The sequence below is a fragment of the Anastrepha ludens genome, chromosome 6 (genome assembly GCF_028408465.1).
Source record: "Anastrepha ludens isolate Willacy chromosome 6, idAnaLude1.1, whole genome shotgun sequence".
Lineage (NCBI taxonomy): Eukaryota > Metazoa > Arthropoda > Insecta > Diptera > Tephritidae > Anastrepha > Anastrepha ludens.
The window spans coordinates 85032472-85052681 of record NC_071502.1 but is presented as its reverse complement, the minus strand read 5'-3'; the positions used below and the strand labels follow the sequence as shown (position 1 = coordinate 85052681).

The 20210-nt window shown below is 38.2% G+C and overlaps 1 protein-coding gene across 1 annotated transcript; it reads right to left on the bottom strand.

The window, feature by feature from the left end:
* Nucleotides 1–4017: 4017 nt before the first annotated feature.
* LOC128868634 (protein king tubby) lies at nt 4018–19366 on the bottom strand. The gene is made up of 5 exons (XM_054110934.1): nt 19032–19366; nt 18359–18919; nt 18108–18298; nt 13248–13385; nt 4018–13172 (listed from the first exon to the last, which is right to left on the bottom strand). Exons 1-5 carry the CDS (start codon nt 19357–19359, stop codon nt 12903–12905), a joined length of 1488 nt encoding a protein of 495 aa, XP_053966909.1. The 5' UTR covers nt 19360–19366; the 3' UTR covers nt 4018–12902.
* Nucleotides 19367–20210: the final 844 nt, after the last annotated feature.

Genomic DNA, 20210 nt, shown 5'->3' with positions numbered 1-20210 from the left:
ACTGATTGGCTGTCCGAGAGTATTTTGATCTTTACTCTCTTGTGGTTTCTACGTTGCACGATGTTTGCTGCTTCCATTGATGGTGGTGTCCCTGGTGAGAGTGTATGATTTGTGGATTCTGGGCCCCACTACTCCTGCTCCTACACCATAAGGTGGTTTTGATCCTTCAGTGTACCATTTTTGGGAATCATCATTCATCCATTTCGGGTTTGTTTTCCACTCGATCCTCTCAGGAAAGGTAACTGTGTATCCTTTTGTGAAACAGATGGTTTCGTCAATGTGGTCTGAGACTTGAGCCATGCTTATGGTGTTTTTGATTTTATTTAGGATATTTAGGTGACCGGTGAGGTTGCCCAATTTGAAATTTTCTTTCATGTGTAGCATGAGTGCATGCGTAGCTGCTTCCTCTTGGATTGCTATATGAAGTGGTGGGAGATTAAGGAGTGCTTCCATGCCAGCTGTTGGGGTAGTTCTCATAGCCCCTGTGATTCATAGGCAAGCAAGCCTTTGTACTTTTCCCAGTTTGGTTATCGCTGTTTGTTGGATAGATTTGCTCCACCATACTAGTGCCCCATACAGTATGATTGGTCTAACCATTTGGGTGTATATCCAGAGGGCCATACTAGGGCTGAGGCCCCAGGATCTCCCTAGTAATTGTTTGGTTGTCCACAAGGATTTCGTGGCTTTTTTTGTTATATTATTTATATGTGATTCCCAAGTGAGTTTTTTATCTAAGGTTAAACCTAGATACTTGACCTCTTCCTTTAGTTCTATCACCGTTTCATTTATTTTCAATGTAGGAAACTCTAATTTTCTTTTTCTTGTGAAGGGGATTATTGTGGTTTTGTTAGGGTTGATCGACAGCCCCTCCTTTTTACACCATTCCCATGTTGCGTTCAAGGCATTTTGCATTAAGTCTGTTAGTGTCCTTTCATGGTTGCCTTTTATTATAACAGATATGTCATCTGCATAACCAATGGTTATAAATCCCTTATTGTTTGGGTGCTGCACCAAGTCATCAACTAGTAGGGACCATAGCAGTGGAGAAAGAACTCCTCCTTGCGGACATCCCTTTACTGTTGTGATATTAAGTTCAGCTTGGCGTAACGAGGCTTTAATAATCCTCTGATTAAGCATTTGGCTTATCTAATGTGTTAATATTGGGTTTGCACCTCTTTTCTCGAGTGCTGTTTCCATGGATTTGTAATTTGCGTTGTCGAAGGCTCCCTGTGATGTGACATCTGTGATTAACATTCATACCAAAATTTTATCGCCATTGCTTGACATTTGTAGAAGTTATGCCGTCTTGAGTAAATCTACAATACCTTTGAGCGTGTTCTCGCGTTTTTACAGTTTTAAAAATGGATTTGAATTTGCAACAACAAGTTTGTATTAAATTTTGGGTTAAAAATGGATTCAATGGTGCGAAAACCTTAGATATGTTGAGAAACTGTTTCGGTAACGATAATCTATTGTAAAGAAAATAGTCGTTTACGAGTGACATCAATGCTTCAGAAGAGATCGTGAGTCCATCGAGGATGACGGACGTTGTGGCAGGGGTGAGGGGAGAGCTCCGAAGGAATCACTACCAAAAAAACAACGTAGTTTTCAGTCAAAAAAACAAAAAAACCGAATGCTCATGGATAAGAACGGTATTGTACTCAACGAATTTATGCCAGAAGGTCATACAGTTAGTTTCTACTATTATTTGTGCGTTATGACAGGTTTACGTGAAGCAATTCGCCGAAAGAGGAAGGATTTGTGGGAAAACCATTTGTGGTTTTTCAGCCATCGAATTCTACTTCTACTCCTCTCTGCAATTTGTTTCTGTTTGATCGCATCAAAAAAACCATTCCGCTGGCATAAGTGCGTTGCAGTTGATAGGGTGTACTTTGAAGGCGTAACTCGATTTATTTAAAAATAATTTAACAGATAGCAAAGAATGTTTGCCGAGGTTTGCCTTCGAGCTTGTGAGCTCTTCGTTCGCAAAGGGCGAGTCGGCCACAAATGTTGGGAGATTCTGCAGGTGCTGACATTACGCCATCTTTCATTCGCTACTCTTACAATTTTCTCAGAAAAAAAGTAGCTTTCAAGTCTGTAAGTCATCGGTAAATTTGGTGCCGAGTTTTGCTAGTTCATCGAATCTGCAGTTACCCTCAATGTCACATTGGTCAGGAACCCATGTTGCTTTTGGGTGTAGTGATTCAGCCATTTCATTAAGAGATGTGCGATAGGTGGTCGACTTCTTTTGAGAGATTTTTTTGCCGCCTGACTGTGTTATAGATATCGCACAATATCCACTAGTGCCGAGTCTTTTTTATTGCCGAGTGAGCTTTACAGATGAGATCGATTTGAAAAGGAATGCGCCAGATCTTATTTTAATAACTCCAAAATTAATTCTTATATATGGTTGCAACATTTAGCTTATGAGTTTTTGTATTAAGTAATTAATTAAATTTACAATTTTCACACTTATTTCTAACTCTTTAGAAAATCACGTCCCATTCAAAATTACTGCTGCAGGGCTGTAGCAGACTATCAGCTGGTCAACAGCAGCTGTATTCTTTTGTAACCGACCTGCAAAAGAATACTAGGTAATTTAGCGAATTACGGGGAACGCAACAACTCTTTTGTATTGAAAAGATTTAACTATATGTGACCTCAGTAATGGGTGTTGTAAAGTAAAAAATAGGGGAAATACTTGGGAATTTCCAGCTGAACGTCAAACTGCCGGAAACACAAATAAAACGGAACAAAATGGAGTAACTAAGTAAACTCGCGAAAAAGGTATAACACCAATGCTATTTTATAGTATTTAAATTAAAAAAAAAAACAAAAAACAGGGTTCTTGGGATTAGTTTATAATTTGAAGCTTAGCAATTTGAGTTGGATCCTCCTTTGATTATAACTTGTTGAAGTCGTCGATGCATCGATTTGATCTAGTTTTTTATGATGTTTTGATAAATTTTTAACCATCCCACAATAATCGCACTGCTAAAGGTTTTAGCGCTATCAAACTGTCTTCCGATCTTGAAAACCAATTGAGTCAGACCATTCTAGAATTGGTATTTTTTTTGCTACCAGAAACTTTTTTGTTGCTTTGCAAGCATCAACGGCTGTGTTGTCATGCGGGGAAATCCACTTTTCATCGCAATTATCATCAAAAAAGTAATAAATACTTGGTTAAGTAGTTCTATATACTTCAAAGGCGTCATTTTTGTGGATATGAAACATATGAGGTGTTTTGCCCTTGGCACTAATAACTGCCTACACCGTGACAGAACCCCCTCCGAAATTACGAGCCATTCTCTCCTCCTTCCACTTTTTCTTCCGTTTATCATGCCAATACATTTGGAAATCATCTGATCCGTTCATACTAAATTTGTATTCAGCGTAAAAATTACCCGTTCCCATTAATCTTTCCAAAATTGGTACTTTTCTGCAAATGTCAATCTGTTCAAATTCAGGCAAATTCAGGCTTTTAGAAGGAACGCTGGCAATCAAAAGACTTAAGGTGCGAACTTTTGTTTCTTATGCACCTAGTGTTCCAAAATATCTCTGTCACGTCGAGGGCAATTATAAAGTCAGTGGATATTTTGATAGGCGATAGAACGCATTAAAGAAGACAGACGTAGAATTAATTGAGTCTGCAAAAAAGTTTAAATTGGTGCTCATTTGATGTATTTCGAAATGCCAACTTCCTCACTAGGCGCTTGCCGAAAAGATTTTTTTGAGGTATACCAGCGCACGCAATAAAATAAATAGATGACGCTCCATCTATATTAGCAACACATTTCTGAGAGGATAGATAGGACTTAATGCATTTTAAAAGAGTGGAGTGAAACACTGTAGCGCTCAATTTGGAAATTAAAACCGTGTGATTAACCTTATCACATATGCAATCTATCTTACTAATTTACTTACCTGGTAACAATCAATTTGAAGCATATGCTTCACTTGCTTCAATAAAATGGACCTTCCTTACAGAATAAAGCGAATTTGCTTTGTTTTCACCATTCTCTTTATTGCTTTGACTTTTTTTACACAACTTAAATATACTTTTTCATATGAATAGCGTGTATGTCTAGGTAGGTAGGTAGTATTTTTCATTTTGCATATACATAGTATTAAAACTCATAACAAGTCAGTACACAATTGGGGTATTCACAAGCTCGTATTGTTGTTTGTCATAAACTTTTAATGGCTAAAAATATATTTAGGGGCTTGCTAGGTACCGTACAAGTCATGGTATGAATCGTCACACAATAAAAAAAATATATACAAGGTGGCGCAAAATGAATCATCCGATTTTGTTTTTGCATAACTTTTTTACTAAATAAGAAAATAAAAAAAAAAACGTAATTTTAAGCGATAGCAAGCTCTATTGTGACCTTCACGTGCCCCATTGCTTGACTGTTTGTGTACTGCAGCTGTATGAGTATAGTTCACAAGTGTCAAATATGTTTGACGTACGACACCATTTGCAAAAATTATAAATCTTTCGATAGGTTGATTAATTTTGTGCCACCCTCTAGTTGGTTGTGGTTTTGATTCCACTGAATATTTGTTGAACCGTTAGAAACTCTACCACATAAGTCAACGTTTGATACTTACGACGCCTAAGTGAATCACCTAAACTTTTATAAATGCATATGTATGTATGTGAAAAAGGGCGTTTCTTTTATTGAAAAAACAAAAAAAAAAATGTTATGGGACTCATCTTCAGAAAAGGACATCTCTTAAATTCAACTGTGAAAAAAAAAAATTCATTTCAAAATCTAATTATAAATCGTATTCTACATTTTTATTTGGGTAATATTCGTTTGGGCGAAAAGAAATCCATTATTTTTGCGTAACATTTTTGCGCAAATGGTTTAAAACTGTTTTATGGTCGATCGCATTCGACTTGCATTTCCACTTTTAGCAAAGGAAAAGAGTAAAAGTACCGAATTTCCTCTTTGTTGACTTCCATTGTTAACACCCTGTAGCTCACAAATGAATGACACAAACAAAGAGCAGCAAAATAATTTTTTTAGTGTGAAATGTCACCTTGACAACGGTCATGAACTTTTAAATTGTTTGATCGATACTTTACGAGAAATCGATCACTACGGAGAAAATAACGGGTTTATTTTTCCCCAAACTAATATTTGGGAATTTTCGATTGCGTTTGAATAATGAGCCGTTTACATTACCATTTATTTGGCTTGCAACTGCCTCTGTTGTGTGTGTCTGCACGACGAGAGTTAAAAATTATATGCCAACTAAAAGCAGTCGTTTTTATAATGCAGCTTTTCGTCCCTATTTTAATTGTATGCACCCGGGTTGAACCTGGCAGAAGCCGTTAAGTGCGAAGAAAAATGTAAAAGTAAAAAGATGTATATTATCTATTCTATCATCGATAACTATGCTTTGATAGCTGAGAATGTCAAATTGTGTTGACATTTCCATTCAGTAAGGTTTTGTAAGTCATCATGAATAATTCACGCTTCCAAATTGTAATGAAAAAACTAAATCTGTTCGCGAAGTTTTTAGAGTGAAGTGCTGAAGTAGAGGCCGAAATGTCGATTCGTCGTCCTTTTCAACTTGTTGGCCTTTGTTCTTTGACTACGCGGAAAATTTGAGGTAAGGATCATGGCTTACGTGCCTATAAAACACAGTTCGTGCAAGAATTTAAGCTAAACGACCATCGTTTGCGCCGAATTTTTACTGATTGGGCTCATTTAGGTTTACTATTTAGATTTATTGGAGAAAGTAGTCAAAAATTTAACTGATCGAATAGACCATGTAGTTCGTAGCCACAGCAGACATATGACGGATATCGGATTAAAAAGAAAATAAATGCCATGAAATGATCTACCAGATTATGAAAAAAATAATATAAAAACAATTAATTCCACGAATATTTCTGCTTTGTATTATTACTTCAAGTGGTCAAACTCTTAAAAGCTCTCAAAAGCTCCCATTAAAAAAGAAAAGTGCGAATAAATAAAATGAAATCTTGATCACTGCTGACACTTCACCAACTGTAACGCGCAGCAGTAGATCTCACGCGCAACGGGAAAACATCGATATAACCCCCGTTGTAAAATTATCGAACCACCCCACATTTTGACAAGTTTTCACTATTTTAATTTTTTATATCAGTTAATTTTTTTTTATAAAACCACAGTTCATAAGAAAAACCAAATCAATGTCCACGCTACAAAATTTTTATACAGAATTATAAAAACGAAATTAGGTGCACAGCTTTGTATCCCTTAAATTTTAGCATAATAAAGTGCACGTTTCTAATAGCTCAAATTTTCTTTGGTTAGGTTAGGTTAGATTGGCTGGCTGAAAGCCATCACATAGACCTATTCGTCCTCAGTGGTACCAGATGGAGCTTGACCCTTACGTTTCCTTGTAGTAGGCTTCTTGTAATAAGCCTACGTCTTTTGTGAATCTAAGTAAACTCTGAAGCTCTAACCCTTTAGACATTCTAACATCTCGTATTGAAGAGCTCCTAAACATTTCATTCGGGTTCTAGCTAATGCAGGGCAAGAACATAGAAGGTGTTCAAGAGTTTCGCTCACTTCTAGTTCATTCCAAGATCTACAATTATCACAAAAAAATTCTCGTTTATTTTTGCAAATTTTTTTTTGCCCTGACGGTATTACGCATTTTCTCCACATAACGAATGCGTGGCACGTGAACGCGATTTTAGAGCCGCTTTAACTTGCACTTTAATGCATTAAAATTCAATGGACTTATAACTGCATGCTTGAAAATTTTTTAGAAATACTGATTAAAAATATTAAAATTGTATTAAACTTTTGTTTTAGTTTTAGAAAGTTTGAAACTTTTTTATGTGAGTTTTTCAAAAAATGAACTATATTTTTATAAAAAGAAAAAAAAATTAAAATAAATAAGAAAAAATTAAAATGTTAAAACTGTGTGTTTCTATAATTCTGCAACGGAATAGTGATATCATCATAAGTTAGATACCAAGGCACGGCCAGGGTAGCTGCAGTAGAGCAAGAACAATAATGGGAATTAAGTACCAATTCCTTGTATTGCTTTAATTTTTTCATTGACGTTCACTTCGAATTTTTATTTATTTTTTAGATAACCGGCTAGTACTGCGTTTATGCATTTAATTTAAACTAATTTATTACATTTATTTTTATTTAATTTTTAAATTATTACAAATAAATTAAACAAGTTTTACGTAAAACCAGTTTCTCTAATAGTGGTTTCTCCTCCGCTAGCAATAGGAAACTTCTGAGAGCATCTCTGCAATGAAAAAGCTTCTTCTCAGATGGGACGTAAAGCTGTAGCTCTCTCGATATGTGGAACAACATCAAAGCGCATAGCACAGAGTGATGAACGCGCCTATCAGTACTAACTGTTGGTACTCAGTATTATCGAGGATATTAACGAAATAAATTCTCAAAAGTTCGAAAGCAGCAGCGGAGTTTCCGTTACTACTAAAGCTGTTTCACGCTAATAAATACATACACACACATATATATATATCTACATTTCTTTGGGCTTTAAGTACAATTTGGTAAGTTCATTTTCATTTTGATTACATTTTGTGTTTTGTTCGAAATTCCATTTCCTTAAATATCTGTTATCTTGTATTTTTTGTATCTTTTCTTATTATCTACTTATTTAGTATTTAGTTACATTGCTTTAGTTGAAAAAATTAGTAAAGGATTTCGATTAAAATACTGTGAACCACAACTTTAAAGAGCAGCAATAAAATAATATTACACATATATAGACATATAAGTACATGGACTCGTACATACAGCGTGCGAAAAAACTATGACTCCACAACTTTTTTATCAGTTTTGACTAAGTTGTTGTTTTGCAATTATAGTTTTAATAAACTACAGCTTATTGCTTAACAGAAATATTATAAATCCAAATTTAAAAATTTATACAAAAATTAAACAGATCCATAAACTTTGTTTTAATTCGAATTTCTAGAAAAAAATTTGGTATGCAGTTTTATAAGTTCTTAAATTTTATTACAAGAAAGTGCTAGTTTGAAGTTGCTGTGAAGGCTAGTTGATTTTTTATAATTTTTTTCGTTGTCCGTGCTGTGAACGTTTTTTTTTAATGGAGAAGGCGCAACACTATTAGAGGGAAAACAGAATTTTCAAAAACCAACTACAATTTTGTCATTGATCACAACGCCCGAGCTCTTAGCAATACCGCTAATTCGAGAGACACGAACAGAGCATACGGCAGATTCGGCAGTCGGCAAATTATTCCTCTTATTAGTAACAGCAGCAGCAGCAGCAACAAAAGTAAGAAAGAGAATTGTACTAACAGCAGTAGCAGGAGATGTTGGGTGCATAATATTAGTAGTAAAAGCACGAGCAGCTACAAATGCAAACTTTCCTGCACAAAGTGGAGGAGAGATATTACCGCTCCCCGTCTGATTCTCAACATTAGGCTGTAGATACACACATGTGCAATTGCAGTTCTTTACAGCATTTTCTCGCAAACAATTAACTTTCGCAGTAAGAAGAGTAATTGACGAAGTCAACTCATCAATGCGAAGCTTACTTACTCTACAGCGAGTGAATTTCCAACTGAAGAAATTCAGTTTTGCTTGTTAAGCGCGCTTTATTTTTACGCAGTGCATTGATCACGTCAAACACATGCGCAGTATCAGCTCTAAGAGCAGCAATTTCCTTTATCATTGACTACAACATTGATTGTTGTTGTTCAGCAAATATTTTTGGCGTAGGCAAATTGATGTTTTCGAGTTGCTTGCTCTGGGTTCGCACTCTCATTTAATGCAATTGGAGGAGGAGGAAGTGAGTGAAGAGACTTGCGCCGAATAGCGGCACGTTGATATGCAGACTACACATTAAATATGCACCCAATCGCAATATGTCTAATAATTGCAAATGGCGTCGTACGTCAATCATAGGTATTTGACACTTGTGGGCTAAAGGGCTGCTGTATTAAAACAGACAAGCAATGGAGCGCGTAAAGGTCACAATAGACGTTTCAATTACTCAAAATAAGTTTTGTATATAGTAAAAAAGTTATTCAAATACGAAATTGGATGATTAATTTTGCGCCATCTTATACTAAAATTTAATAGCTACCAAATTGTGCACTTAATTTTTTCAATTCCGATTAAAAAGTTTGAAATTTTGATAAAAAATTGTCGAATTTTTATGAATGTTTTACAATATTTAAAACTTGGATTAATATGTCCTTTGTTATAGAATAAACTAAATTTTTTAAAGAAACAAAAACTGAAAAAAAACATAAAACAGAACCACATTTGTATAACAAAATAAACTAATTAATAAAAAATTAATTCAAATGCAAAATAATGGTCAGAGCTTGCCAAAATGTGAGAGCTACCATAATTTTTTCGCAGGCTGCATAAGTATTATCTACATAGCTGACATTTTAGTGCCACTTAAATAAAATAATAAGTACAATTATCCACAAAACTCATGTACGTAGATGATTTTCTTGAAAATAATTTTTTTTTCGGCAACTGAATCAACTGAATTACCTAATTTAGTAAAATAATTTATTTGATTTTTATTGACGATTTAAAACTATGCAGCCAAATTAAATGGCTAAATTAGTGACTAGAAATAAATATTATATAATTTTATAATTTATATAATTTATTTTATAATCTAACGAAAATACAACTGCTCGAATATTAGCCGCACAATACGAACGTGTCAAGGATGTAGTGGTAATACTAGGAAGTATGCACAATTTCAACGAATGCTGTTGCAAGCAAGTTTACAGTTATATGCATATCTATGAAATAAAAATTTAGTGAAAAAATACTCACAGACGTGAAGCTTTCCCCTAAGTGAAATATGGCCCAAAGCGAATGTATTACAGGTGATAGCATCCGCATATAAGTAAAAACATACTTGTATTTTGTTTTTGCTTTTTGAATTCTATCACCTCAAAATCCGCATGCTCTCCTCCACACTTGCCATTTCGGTTCCCCTCCAGGAATGCCAAAAAAGAGTGCTTTACCCCGCTTAACTTTCTTCAAGCGCAATACACTTTTATGTTTTTTTTTGTTGGAATATTTCAATTTACATTCTCAATGCTCACAAAAGCAAAGTAAACACACAGAACAACACAAATAATTTTGACGCTATTCACAGCTATGGCGAAAAAATCATCTGGGTGAATGCCATGACCTATAATACATCCGCCTTGATCTGATCCATCTGCCACACGCATGTTTCTTATATTAAAAGTTAGAGCTGGGAAATTTCATCAAATTCTTAAAAGGAGGTTTGAGCCTTTAAGCTTTCCTTCCTTCCTTACTGCACTTATGTTTACAAATGCTTTTCCGTTGAACTGAGGACTAAGAGTGAACAAATTTATCAAAATTGGAAAAAGGCTTTCATTAGCCCTTTGAATCATAAATAAGATCATAGGGAAAATATTAACTCTCGCCCCTTTTTTTCTAATATTTTATCTCATGTAACTAATATTTTATGTTTCCTGAAGATGAATTTAATCGGACCAGTAATACAATTCTTTAAAATCCCTTTATGGAGTGCTCATTCTACATATAATATATGTATAAATGGCATTCCAACAAAAAAATGATTTAATTCGGCTGACCGTGCAGTAGAAAACAAAGTCCTTCCTAGTCTCAAACAAATGTTGCACGTTCATTCGATGCTACATTTCGATTCCTATTGATTGCTGAACGCTGGCTTTTCTCGAGTTGCATTTGACCATAATTCGCTTCAAACAAATCGGTAGTTTACGAGTCATGGACTAGTGTCCCCGCAAATGAAGCAGTTTAGTTTAGTCTGGAAATAATATTCCTTTACTTGCCTAGGCGGTATGAGGAAATATTAAAGAAAAGCTCTTAAAAAAGTGGATTGGTAATCGTCCAAGAGCAAAAATTATAATCTAAAAAATCCAAAATTTCGAGAAAAAATTCTTTAACGCTGGTTAAAACTGGTTGTATGTCTGAGGCACAGTTAATTTTAACTAATGAGTTACCTGATATTACTATGTTTTTTTACATGACATAAAAGAGGACCTCTCGTCATTTTTGTATACCTATTCAATCATTTTTCTTTTTCGATTATGAAAATTTTGCAGGAAATGGTTGAAGTAGGCGCGACGTTTTACTTCACTGAAGTTGGAGGAAAGAGTTGCCATTTGACTTTTAACCTTAAAGCGTTGTTTGTGTCAATTCTTAATAAACCGGCGCTTTCGTCCAAGACAAAATTTAATAGGGTTTTTCAAAGCCCAACGGATTAGATGGATTGGTAACGCATTGCGCATGCCGAAAGAAATGCTAGAAAAGCTTTCGTTTTAACACTCATTGGAGGGAGAAAAAGAGGGCACCACTAAAGAGATCGTTAAATGACGTCGAATCAGATCATAAGGAAATGAACGTACACAACTGGAGAGACGAAGCCGTGGATAGCATACGAGGGCGGTTCAACAAGTACCCGTCTTTGATGACAGAAGGTGTTGCTGAAGAAGTTGGTGTTAGCATCGTGTGCTGCCATCTTTCAAATGACGGCAAAACAAATTTCAGACTGATTTAATAGCTAACCTATCACCCGGATTTAGCAGCTATTCGAGCAAGACGTGTTTCGTGATTTTCGCTAAGATGAAAAGGGAGCTGTATCGTTCGGTAATTCGCTTTTTGTTTTTCGATGGGGAAAATGCGAGAAGATAAAAGCCACGAATTAAAACGTGGGGGAACATCCGTTTTTGATGAGGAACGACCAGGAGGCCCGGCAGACGTCGCTACCGACGAAATCATTCAAAGAGTCCACGATGATTCTCGCTGATCGACGAACGAAAGTGCGCGAAGAAATAGAGGCCATAGGTGTGTCGACCGGAACGGCAATTAATATTTTATATGATAAGTTGGCGATTGCTCACTGCGGACAACAAGCGGATGGGGCTTTTAACTTCGAAGAGTTGTTTGAAGCAATTTAAGCGAGATCCGAAGGAATTTTCGTGTCGAGTTGCACCGTTTATGAAACCCGAATTCATCATTACACATCAGAAACTAAGCAATAATCAAAACAATGGATTTCTCCCGGCGAATCTGCAGGAAAAATTTTGTTCAAACGAGAAAGTCATCGCCGAGACAGAGGTGTACTTGGGAAAGTTCGAAAAATCCTATTTTTTGGAGGTGTTAAAAAGTGGTTGGAGCGTGTTGAAAAATAAAATAAAAATGTTTGAAAAAATGGTGTCTTCATTCCTAACACAGAAGAAGATTACAAGCATAGCATGAATACTTTGCTCTTTGGATTTGGCTGTAAATGGTGACATTTGTGAAACCAATGCGTAAAATAATTAAAAACAACCGAAAATTTCTACAAAGTTCACATACAAATCACGGTTTGTGGTTCAAAAGCTGCATTGAAAATAATCATTACATTTTGTTGCATGAGGTTTTCTTTGACTTGCTTTAACTCATCGAATCGCAACAATTCGATCTATTACGAGTATTAGTTATTTCTTTCAAATTACATAATTTATATCTGGTAACTGTATAAATGTATTCGTATTTCTATTTGTTTCCTTCTTTTACTTCTTAATTGGTATGTAAAAAATACTAGTGTAAATCAAGTCGGTGCACGTACACACATACATAGGTAATTTTCCAGCGCCCTCGAACGCTCTCAACTAAGGCAACCATTTTAGTTAAATTCATGCGCTTTTTTTTTGTTTTGATTTTTCACCGTAGTTTCTTTTGATCTGTTTCTCTTTGAGCAAATCTGCATTATTTCTTACTTCTTTCTAATCTGTACCATTTCCTTCATTCCTCAAATCATTTGTTGTTACTATTCTAATTAATTCCACATAGTCCCATTTCCCCTCCTTTGTCTCTCAACGTCTCTCAGCGTTGTCACATTCTTCTATTCGCACGCAATTTTGCCATCAAAACTGCTCAACGCTATTGCAAAGGCTTGCAGTGCACACAATGGATAACGGTAATCCATGGTGAATACATCCTCGGAGGTACGTCCAAATTGCATGACTATATAATCGGGATCAGAATCGTGTACGAGTTGAAAATTCTTAACCGATGCCTGCGTAACACGCCCATGAAAATTGAGTACATAAGACTGTGTTTCATCATTCCAGACGGGCGTCTTATTATGCAACTCCACTATTGTGTCCATGTTCTGGTGGGGGAAAGTAAAAAGGAGACACGTAAATATATAATAAAAAAGTAACATTAGATTCATAGAATAACTCACCTTTATTTTCCACAAATCAAGTATACCCTGTTGTTTGGGATCGGCTGAACTGATTTTTACGCGTTGATCTTCTTCCGTCATGCCGGGCAGTATTACTGTCATGTTGCGTGGACCTTTGAAACCTAAGATATTGGTATCCTGAAAAAGAAGAGAAGCGAAGCATGTAAATACCGGGTGTTTTTTGTTAGCTGCATGCGAGCTATCGAATTCGACCACTATGGTTTGACAGCTGGAACGCAGTAAAGAGATACATCGAGAACGTACTATGAAAAAAAAATGATAGACCTCGACATGGTGTAATAAAGCGAAGCCGCACAGATCGAGACACAAGAAGACAAGCCTATACGAGGTAGCTGGCTACAAATATGATGGACCCAGACGTGGGTGGGTAGAATTGATTCTTTACGGATGCCCTTCTGGGCTCTACCGAATTAATGCAGAAAGCAGTCCCGAGAAGGGTGTCTCTCCAGAAGGAGAGAAAGGGCTGTTTTAGTGGCCATACCACTCGACGGAGTAGACGACGGTCGCTGTAAGTGCGACGCCATTTTGAATTCACACAGCTGAGAGTGGCAAACTGTGTTGAAATTTCTATTCAGTAAGGTTTGGCAAGTCATCATGAATCGTTTAACGTCGAAAAACACTTCAAAACTGTGGAAATTTGCTTTTAAAAAAAAAGTAAATAAATCTGTTCGCATACTCTTTATACGTTGGCGGCATCATCGGTCCTAATTTCTTCCGAACTAAGGAAGGAGCTATACTTTATTGGCTTTCTTTTTCTTGATTGGCTCGATAATCGCTCACGCGATTCAGGCCGGTTTTCTTTTTCGTGCTAACTGGCGTCAGTTGGAAACACCAAGTGAAGCCAAGTCTTCTCTCTTCCTCTGCTACAATCAGCTGGTACTGCATAGAGTACTTTCTCAGCGTTTTTATCCATTCAGGTCACATGACCCAGCCAACGTAGCCGCTGAATCTTTATTCGCTGCGCTATGAATATGGCGTCGTAATGCTCATACAATTCACCGTTCCATCGCCTGCGATACTCGCCGTCATCAACGTGCAGAGGTCCAAAAATCTTCCGCAGAATCTTTCTTTCATATGGAGGGATGATGGTTTCGTATGCAGAAGTCTACACATGTGGGAAAAGTCCCTGATTGCCATCCATTTGGAAGTAGACAGGACGATTCTTCTGCATACGGTCGAACCAGCTCACAACTTCTGGGCTTTGCCCGACTATCCCCTGGGTAGCTCGCGCACATCCGTTTGAGAGCGAGCTAATGTGAGAAGGTGAAGTATCCCAGGATATCTGGTTGTGCGCTGGGTCTGGAACCCGCCACGTAAAACCCCTTCCCCAACGAAAAACACAACTTTATTGGTTTTGAAAGCTTAATCACCCGGAACACTGTCAAGTTAATCTCATTAATGCATCGGCAAGCCCACATTAATTGTAGGAGCCTACTCCAGATCGAGTTCAACTAAGAGCAAGAGGAAACCGCTATTGCTGTTGTAGCCGAAAGTGTTGAAGAAAACCCAGGTTTGTCCATTCCTCGTCGTTCTTTGGAATTAGGCATTCAACAAAAGGATCTGGGGCCCAGAAAATCCAAGAGTTATTGTTGAAAAGCCTCTCTATTCTCAATGTGTGACTATTTGGTGCGGTTTATGGTCCGGCGGAGTCATTGGACCTTACTTTTTCGAAAATAAAGCTGGAGCAACAGTTACGGTGAATGGATTGCGCTATCGAGAGATGATTAACGATTTTTTATGGCCAGAGTTGGATGGTATTGATCTGGACAACATTTATTTTCAACAAAACGGTGCTACGTGCCACACAAGCAACGAAACTATTGATCTTTTATGGGAAAATACCTCCAATAGCACCTCTTATTGGAAAGCCCTTTAGTTGACGCCAAGTGGACAGATCAAGCGACCGCCAGCTGTTTAGCGTGAAGTCTTCTCTTTTGAATGAAGTCCTTCTCGATTCTGTAAAGAAATTATGCACTACAGTTACGGGCATGCTGGCTAGATAGGGCAATATGACGATGGATAGGTCACACGCTTAGAAAACAACCAGATAGCATCACGAAAATGGCACTGGACTGGAACCCGCAAGGGAGCAGTGGTCGCGGTCGGCCCAAGATCACTTGGTGAAGGTCGATGTTGCACGAACTAGCCCAGAACCTTGTACGATGGAAGAGTCTTGTTGAGACCCTATGCCCCCGAGCGGAGTGAAAACGGATATAAAAGAAGACAGAAGAAAGACATTAAATTCGTTGATTTCATCTGTGTGCAAACCAGCAGCGTGTGAAATATCAATATTTTTTATTAGAGATTGCGATTCTGAAAATATGCTAAAAGTTGGTCTGTGCATGACTGAAAACGTGAAGGTCCTATGAATCTAAGTTCAATCGTTTCTGGTCTGATGAAAAATAATATTATTGGCATCGTCCGAACGAAAGTCTCCAGTTGAACGAAGTCAAACAAAGCATGAGACATGCCGGAGAAAGCATAGGTATTTCACTTTACTGCAACCAACTGCATTTAGAAACAAATTTAGTTTGTAGATAAGTGTGCATATCCTGTTGATGACATGATTTTTCAGTAAAACGGCCATCCTAACCACGATCTTTGGGAAGGGATATTGGCGGAGTGGGGGAAGCTCCTCCCAAAAAACAAATAAATCAATGATTGTCCCGGGTCCCCTTGTCTTCGAGATCAGAAATGAATAGCAGCTTTGAAAAAAATTGGTATTCTGATTCGATTTGACAACTCCTCAGAGTTTCTGAAAGTCAAACCATTACTCAACGCTGCTGTCCTTACGTTATAGTCAAAATCGTGAATAGCCTAGTACAGCATCCTACTGTTAGAACATCCACCTTTTCGCCGACTTTTCATCCATTTCCTAATGAGGAATTTGGATTTAAAGAAGCAAGATTTGATAAACGAAAAACGGAAAAGATAACGATACGCGGCCTGAAGTAGCTGGTACTGGAAAAAAAGAAGTATTTGCAACATCTTTCACTCAAACACCTGAGGATCGCCTTAGCGGATTTGCGCCTACGAAATATATCTATGCATACTCGCTTAGTAATTGCTTAGTTCTTCCAAAATAGACTGGTATTGTAATAGATCCAAATGCTGATGCTCAGGTAAACGGAAACCCTCTACTCCTTACTTACTTATAAGACCTGATCAAGAATCACACCTCGTTACCGAATTGAGGCCAACTGTAACAAGTCTCGCCAGGTATCTCTGCTTTGCGCGCCTTGTCCAATTTGTTACACCAAATGATGATAGGGTTCTCTCGACTTCTGCATCTATACGCTCGACGTGGTGCAGCCAGCACAAGCGCAGAATATTGATGTGCCTCACTATGCCCACATCGTCTTAGAGCTCATACAGCTCGGGGTTTATTCGGCGGTAGTTATCGCCAACACGAAAAGAACCGAATATTTTCCAAAGTATTTTTCTCGCGAATACCCCAAGAGCTGCTGCATCAGTCTGCGACACAACCCATGCTTCAGCGCCATAGAGTAGCGCGGACAAGATGAGAGTCTTGTATAGTGTTAGTTTTATTGGGCGAGAGAGGTTGCTGCTACACATTTGCTTACTGAAACCATAATAACAGCTATTAGCAAGCGTGATTCGTCGGTTTATCTCCAGGCTTTGTTTGTTGTTGTGACGGCGCTACCAAGATATATAAGTTCCTTGACGATTTCAAAGGTGTAGTTGTCCGCTGAAAGGCTGGAACCAAGACGCATTGTGCTCAGCATATTTTTCGTCTTGCTCTCGTTAACCGCCAAACTCAGTCGATAGCAAAAAATGCTGCGGTAACATCTCGCTTGCAGCTTCCCCATGATGTCAATGTCATCAGCAAATGCAAGGAGCTGGACACTTTTGGTGAAAATAATGCCATTTCGATGAACACCGGCTCTCCGCAGTACGCATTACATGAGGAAGTTAAGAGATCGCACGATAGTGGATCGCTTTGTCTGAAACCTCGCTCGGTATTGAAAGGTTCGGGGAGGTCTTTTCCTAACTTGACAGAGCTGGACGTGTTGCTCAATGTCATTTTACAAAGTCGAACTAGTTTTACGGGAATACCGAACTCAGACTCATAATGGACAAAGAGATGATGAATTTGGCGTAATGTGAAGATCAGGCCCATGATGCACTTTCCTGGTAGTTGGCGCATATGGTAGGGTCGCCTTTCTTCAACACAGGACAAAGGACACAGAGATTCAAAGTTCAAACAGCCTATGATCAAGTACCAGTAGGGCAGCAATTAACTATTCATTGTGGGGCGAACTAATGCTGGAGGTACTCCGACGTATTTGGCTTAAATGTTCAGCATCATGTTTTGAACAAAGAGCAGTGAAGGACTTGGAAACCACTACTTAAGAACTACTTCTTTCAAAACCCTTGTGTACATGAAATCTCGAATGTTTCATCTTAAGAAAAGATGAACTTTAAGAAGTGAGGGTCTGAATCTCTTGAGTGATGGATCGGTAAAAAATTTTCGCTTAAGCATCTTCGTAGGCTTTGTGTATCGCTGCAATTCGGTTGGTTTCCGTTTCAAAGCCTTATTTCAAAATGAAGCATCAAATATAGAAAAATAGAGAGAAAACGGTTTTTTTAATATCTCTATAGCCAATGTGAAACCTTCGAGTACATTTCTTATAAAAATCATTTGCCATTCGAATTGCAATGAAATTGTAGCTCCTTGTATTTATGGAACAAAATCAAGAAGGACTCCAAAACTTAGAAGAAAATTCGACCAAATAGCTAACAAATACTGGTCCTATGAGTTTGTTTTTAAAAAGCTTTCCAATCTTCGAATCGTACAGCATCCTAAACTTTACTTACGTAGATGATAACGCCCAAATCAAGTCGTGGATTCTCCGTGCTGTCCTTGCTGCCGTTATCGAACACTGTAAAGGAGGTGCCGAACACATTGGAACGCAATTTGCCGCAGAAGCCCTCCGCGTTGCGAGATAAGTCCGTAGGATCGCAGCTGATAATATAATTGGATGTTTTACTCTTCTTCCGTTTGCGTCCTTTAAGAATTGAAGCGTTATGAAATCTTACACCAACTGCCATTTGTTTACTCTACTCACCACCCAAGAGAAATATTTTCTTTCCATAATCCCGCTCCAAATGCAAATAGTAGATCGGAAAAAGGCCACGATCCATACCTTTCCGGTCGCGTGTTATGCGACATTTGAAGAGCACACCCTGTGCCGCTGGTTGTATAACGAATTGGTCGATGTTGCCGATGAGGTCACCTTCCGGTTCGCCGCTGGCGTCCGCCGTCGAGGACGTTTGTTGCGCACTATTCGAGGTATTGGCAGTGTGGTTGGCAGAACCAGCGGATTGAGCCGATGAGCTGCGAGCACTGGTGGCTGCGACAATGGTAGTGCTGTTCGTATGTGATGCAATGCTATTTGCGATGCTATGATTTAATGGCATTACAGGTGCTGCTTCCTCGATATTGCGATTCACGTAATCGTCTTCGTCCAGTGTGCTGCTATCCTGGTCGTGACTGTAGGAGTGTTGGTGATGCTGTTGCAATTGTTGTTGTTGGCGTTGTCTTTGCCTTTGTCCATTGGTGGCCACATGGTTGACCGGATTACTTTCGTCGTCTTCGAGCTCATGGGAGGATATTTCCTCAATTAAATCTGGAAGCACAAAATGCAACGGAAGAAACAATACTTACATATACATTCACATACACAGTAAGTAATACAGAAAGAAAGGAAAATGTTAAATAATGTAACTCAACGCGCTTACCCTCTTGATTGATGATGTGACTCGTCATATGAGCTGTTCGCGGACGCATATTGTTCGAATTACTGCCGCGTTCTCGCCCATTCGAGATGACCATGTTGCTGCTGGGGATAACGGTGGTATTCGTTGGCGTTGTGTTGGTAGTGGTATTACTTAATAATTGATCGGGGTTGTGTGGCGAGCTGATGAACTGCATTGGACCGTCGTAAGCGTGCAACTCGCGGCTATTAGCCGTTGTTGTGCGCAGCCCGGACATAGGACGGGTTATTTGTAAGTCACTGGCCTGCACCATGCCAGGAGAAGCACGCTTTTGTCGTATGTACGCCTCCATTAGCAGGCGCTGTAAGGAAAGAAAGAAGCACAGTTTAAATATAAGGTAAACAATCAGTGAGAAAGTGGACGAAGGGCAAAGAGGTTGGTATAGTGAATGAGATTTCTGTGCCCTCGTCAATTACTTTACGATTGGCGAATAAATTTTAGTTTGGTAATTTAAAATTGTTTTCACTTAGAGCTTACTATTATAATTATTTTGATGTCCTTTTTTCTGATAGCAAAGCTTAAAGGAAATAAATGTAAAATGTTACACAAAAAACTCAAGATTCCATTTTCGCATCTCTGATTGTGACAGCTTAACAGCTGATACCAGTGTGCCAACTGCTGTTTGTAAAATTTAATATTTCAATGATAACTTACTGGATATTGAATTACCCACTGTAGCACGGACACTCTCTGAGTAAGATGAATGAGTCAACAGTTGTTTACTCGCATCACCGCTACATTGGTGTTATGAAGGCGAGTTTGCTCCGCACAGCATCCATACCAGCTCTCTAAGTAATAAGCGGTTTAATACCGAGAGACTTACAAGCTTTTGAGAGTGAAACGTTGTGGGTTTTAAAGAAAGAGAGAATGCAAGAAAGAGTTAGCAAACCTGCAGGGCGCAAAACAGGATGAAATGCTAATGGCCAGACCGCTGGATTAACGAAACACGCGGCAAATGGACGGCTAGGCTTATAAAAGCCGTTGCCACATGGAATAGCAGGAACTTCGGTCAATACAGTTTTTATACAACCCAAATGCTTTCGGGGCACGGCTATTTCCAGAAATACCTGTTAAAAATAGGGAAACGCGAACACCTCACATGTATATACGGGGATGGCGCTTGAGATGACGCTGAATACAGGG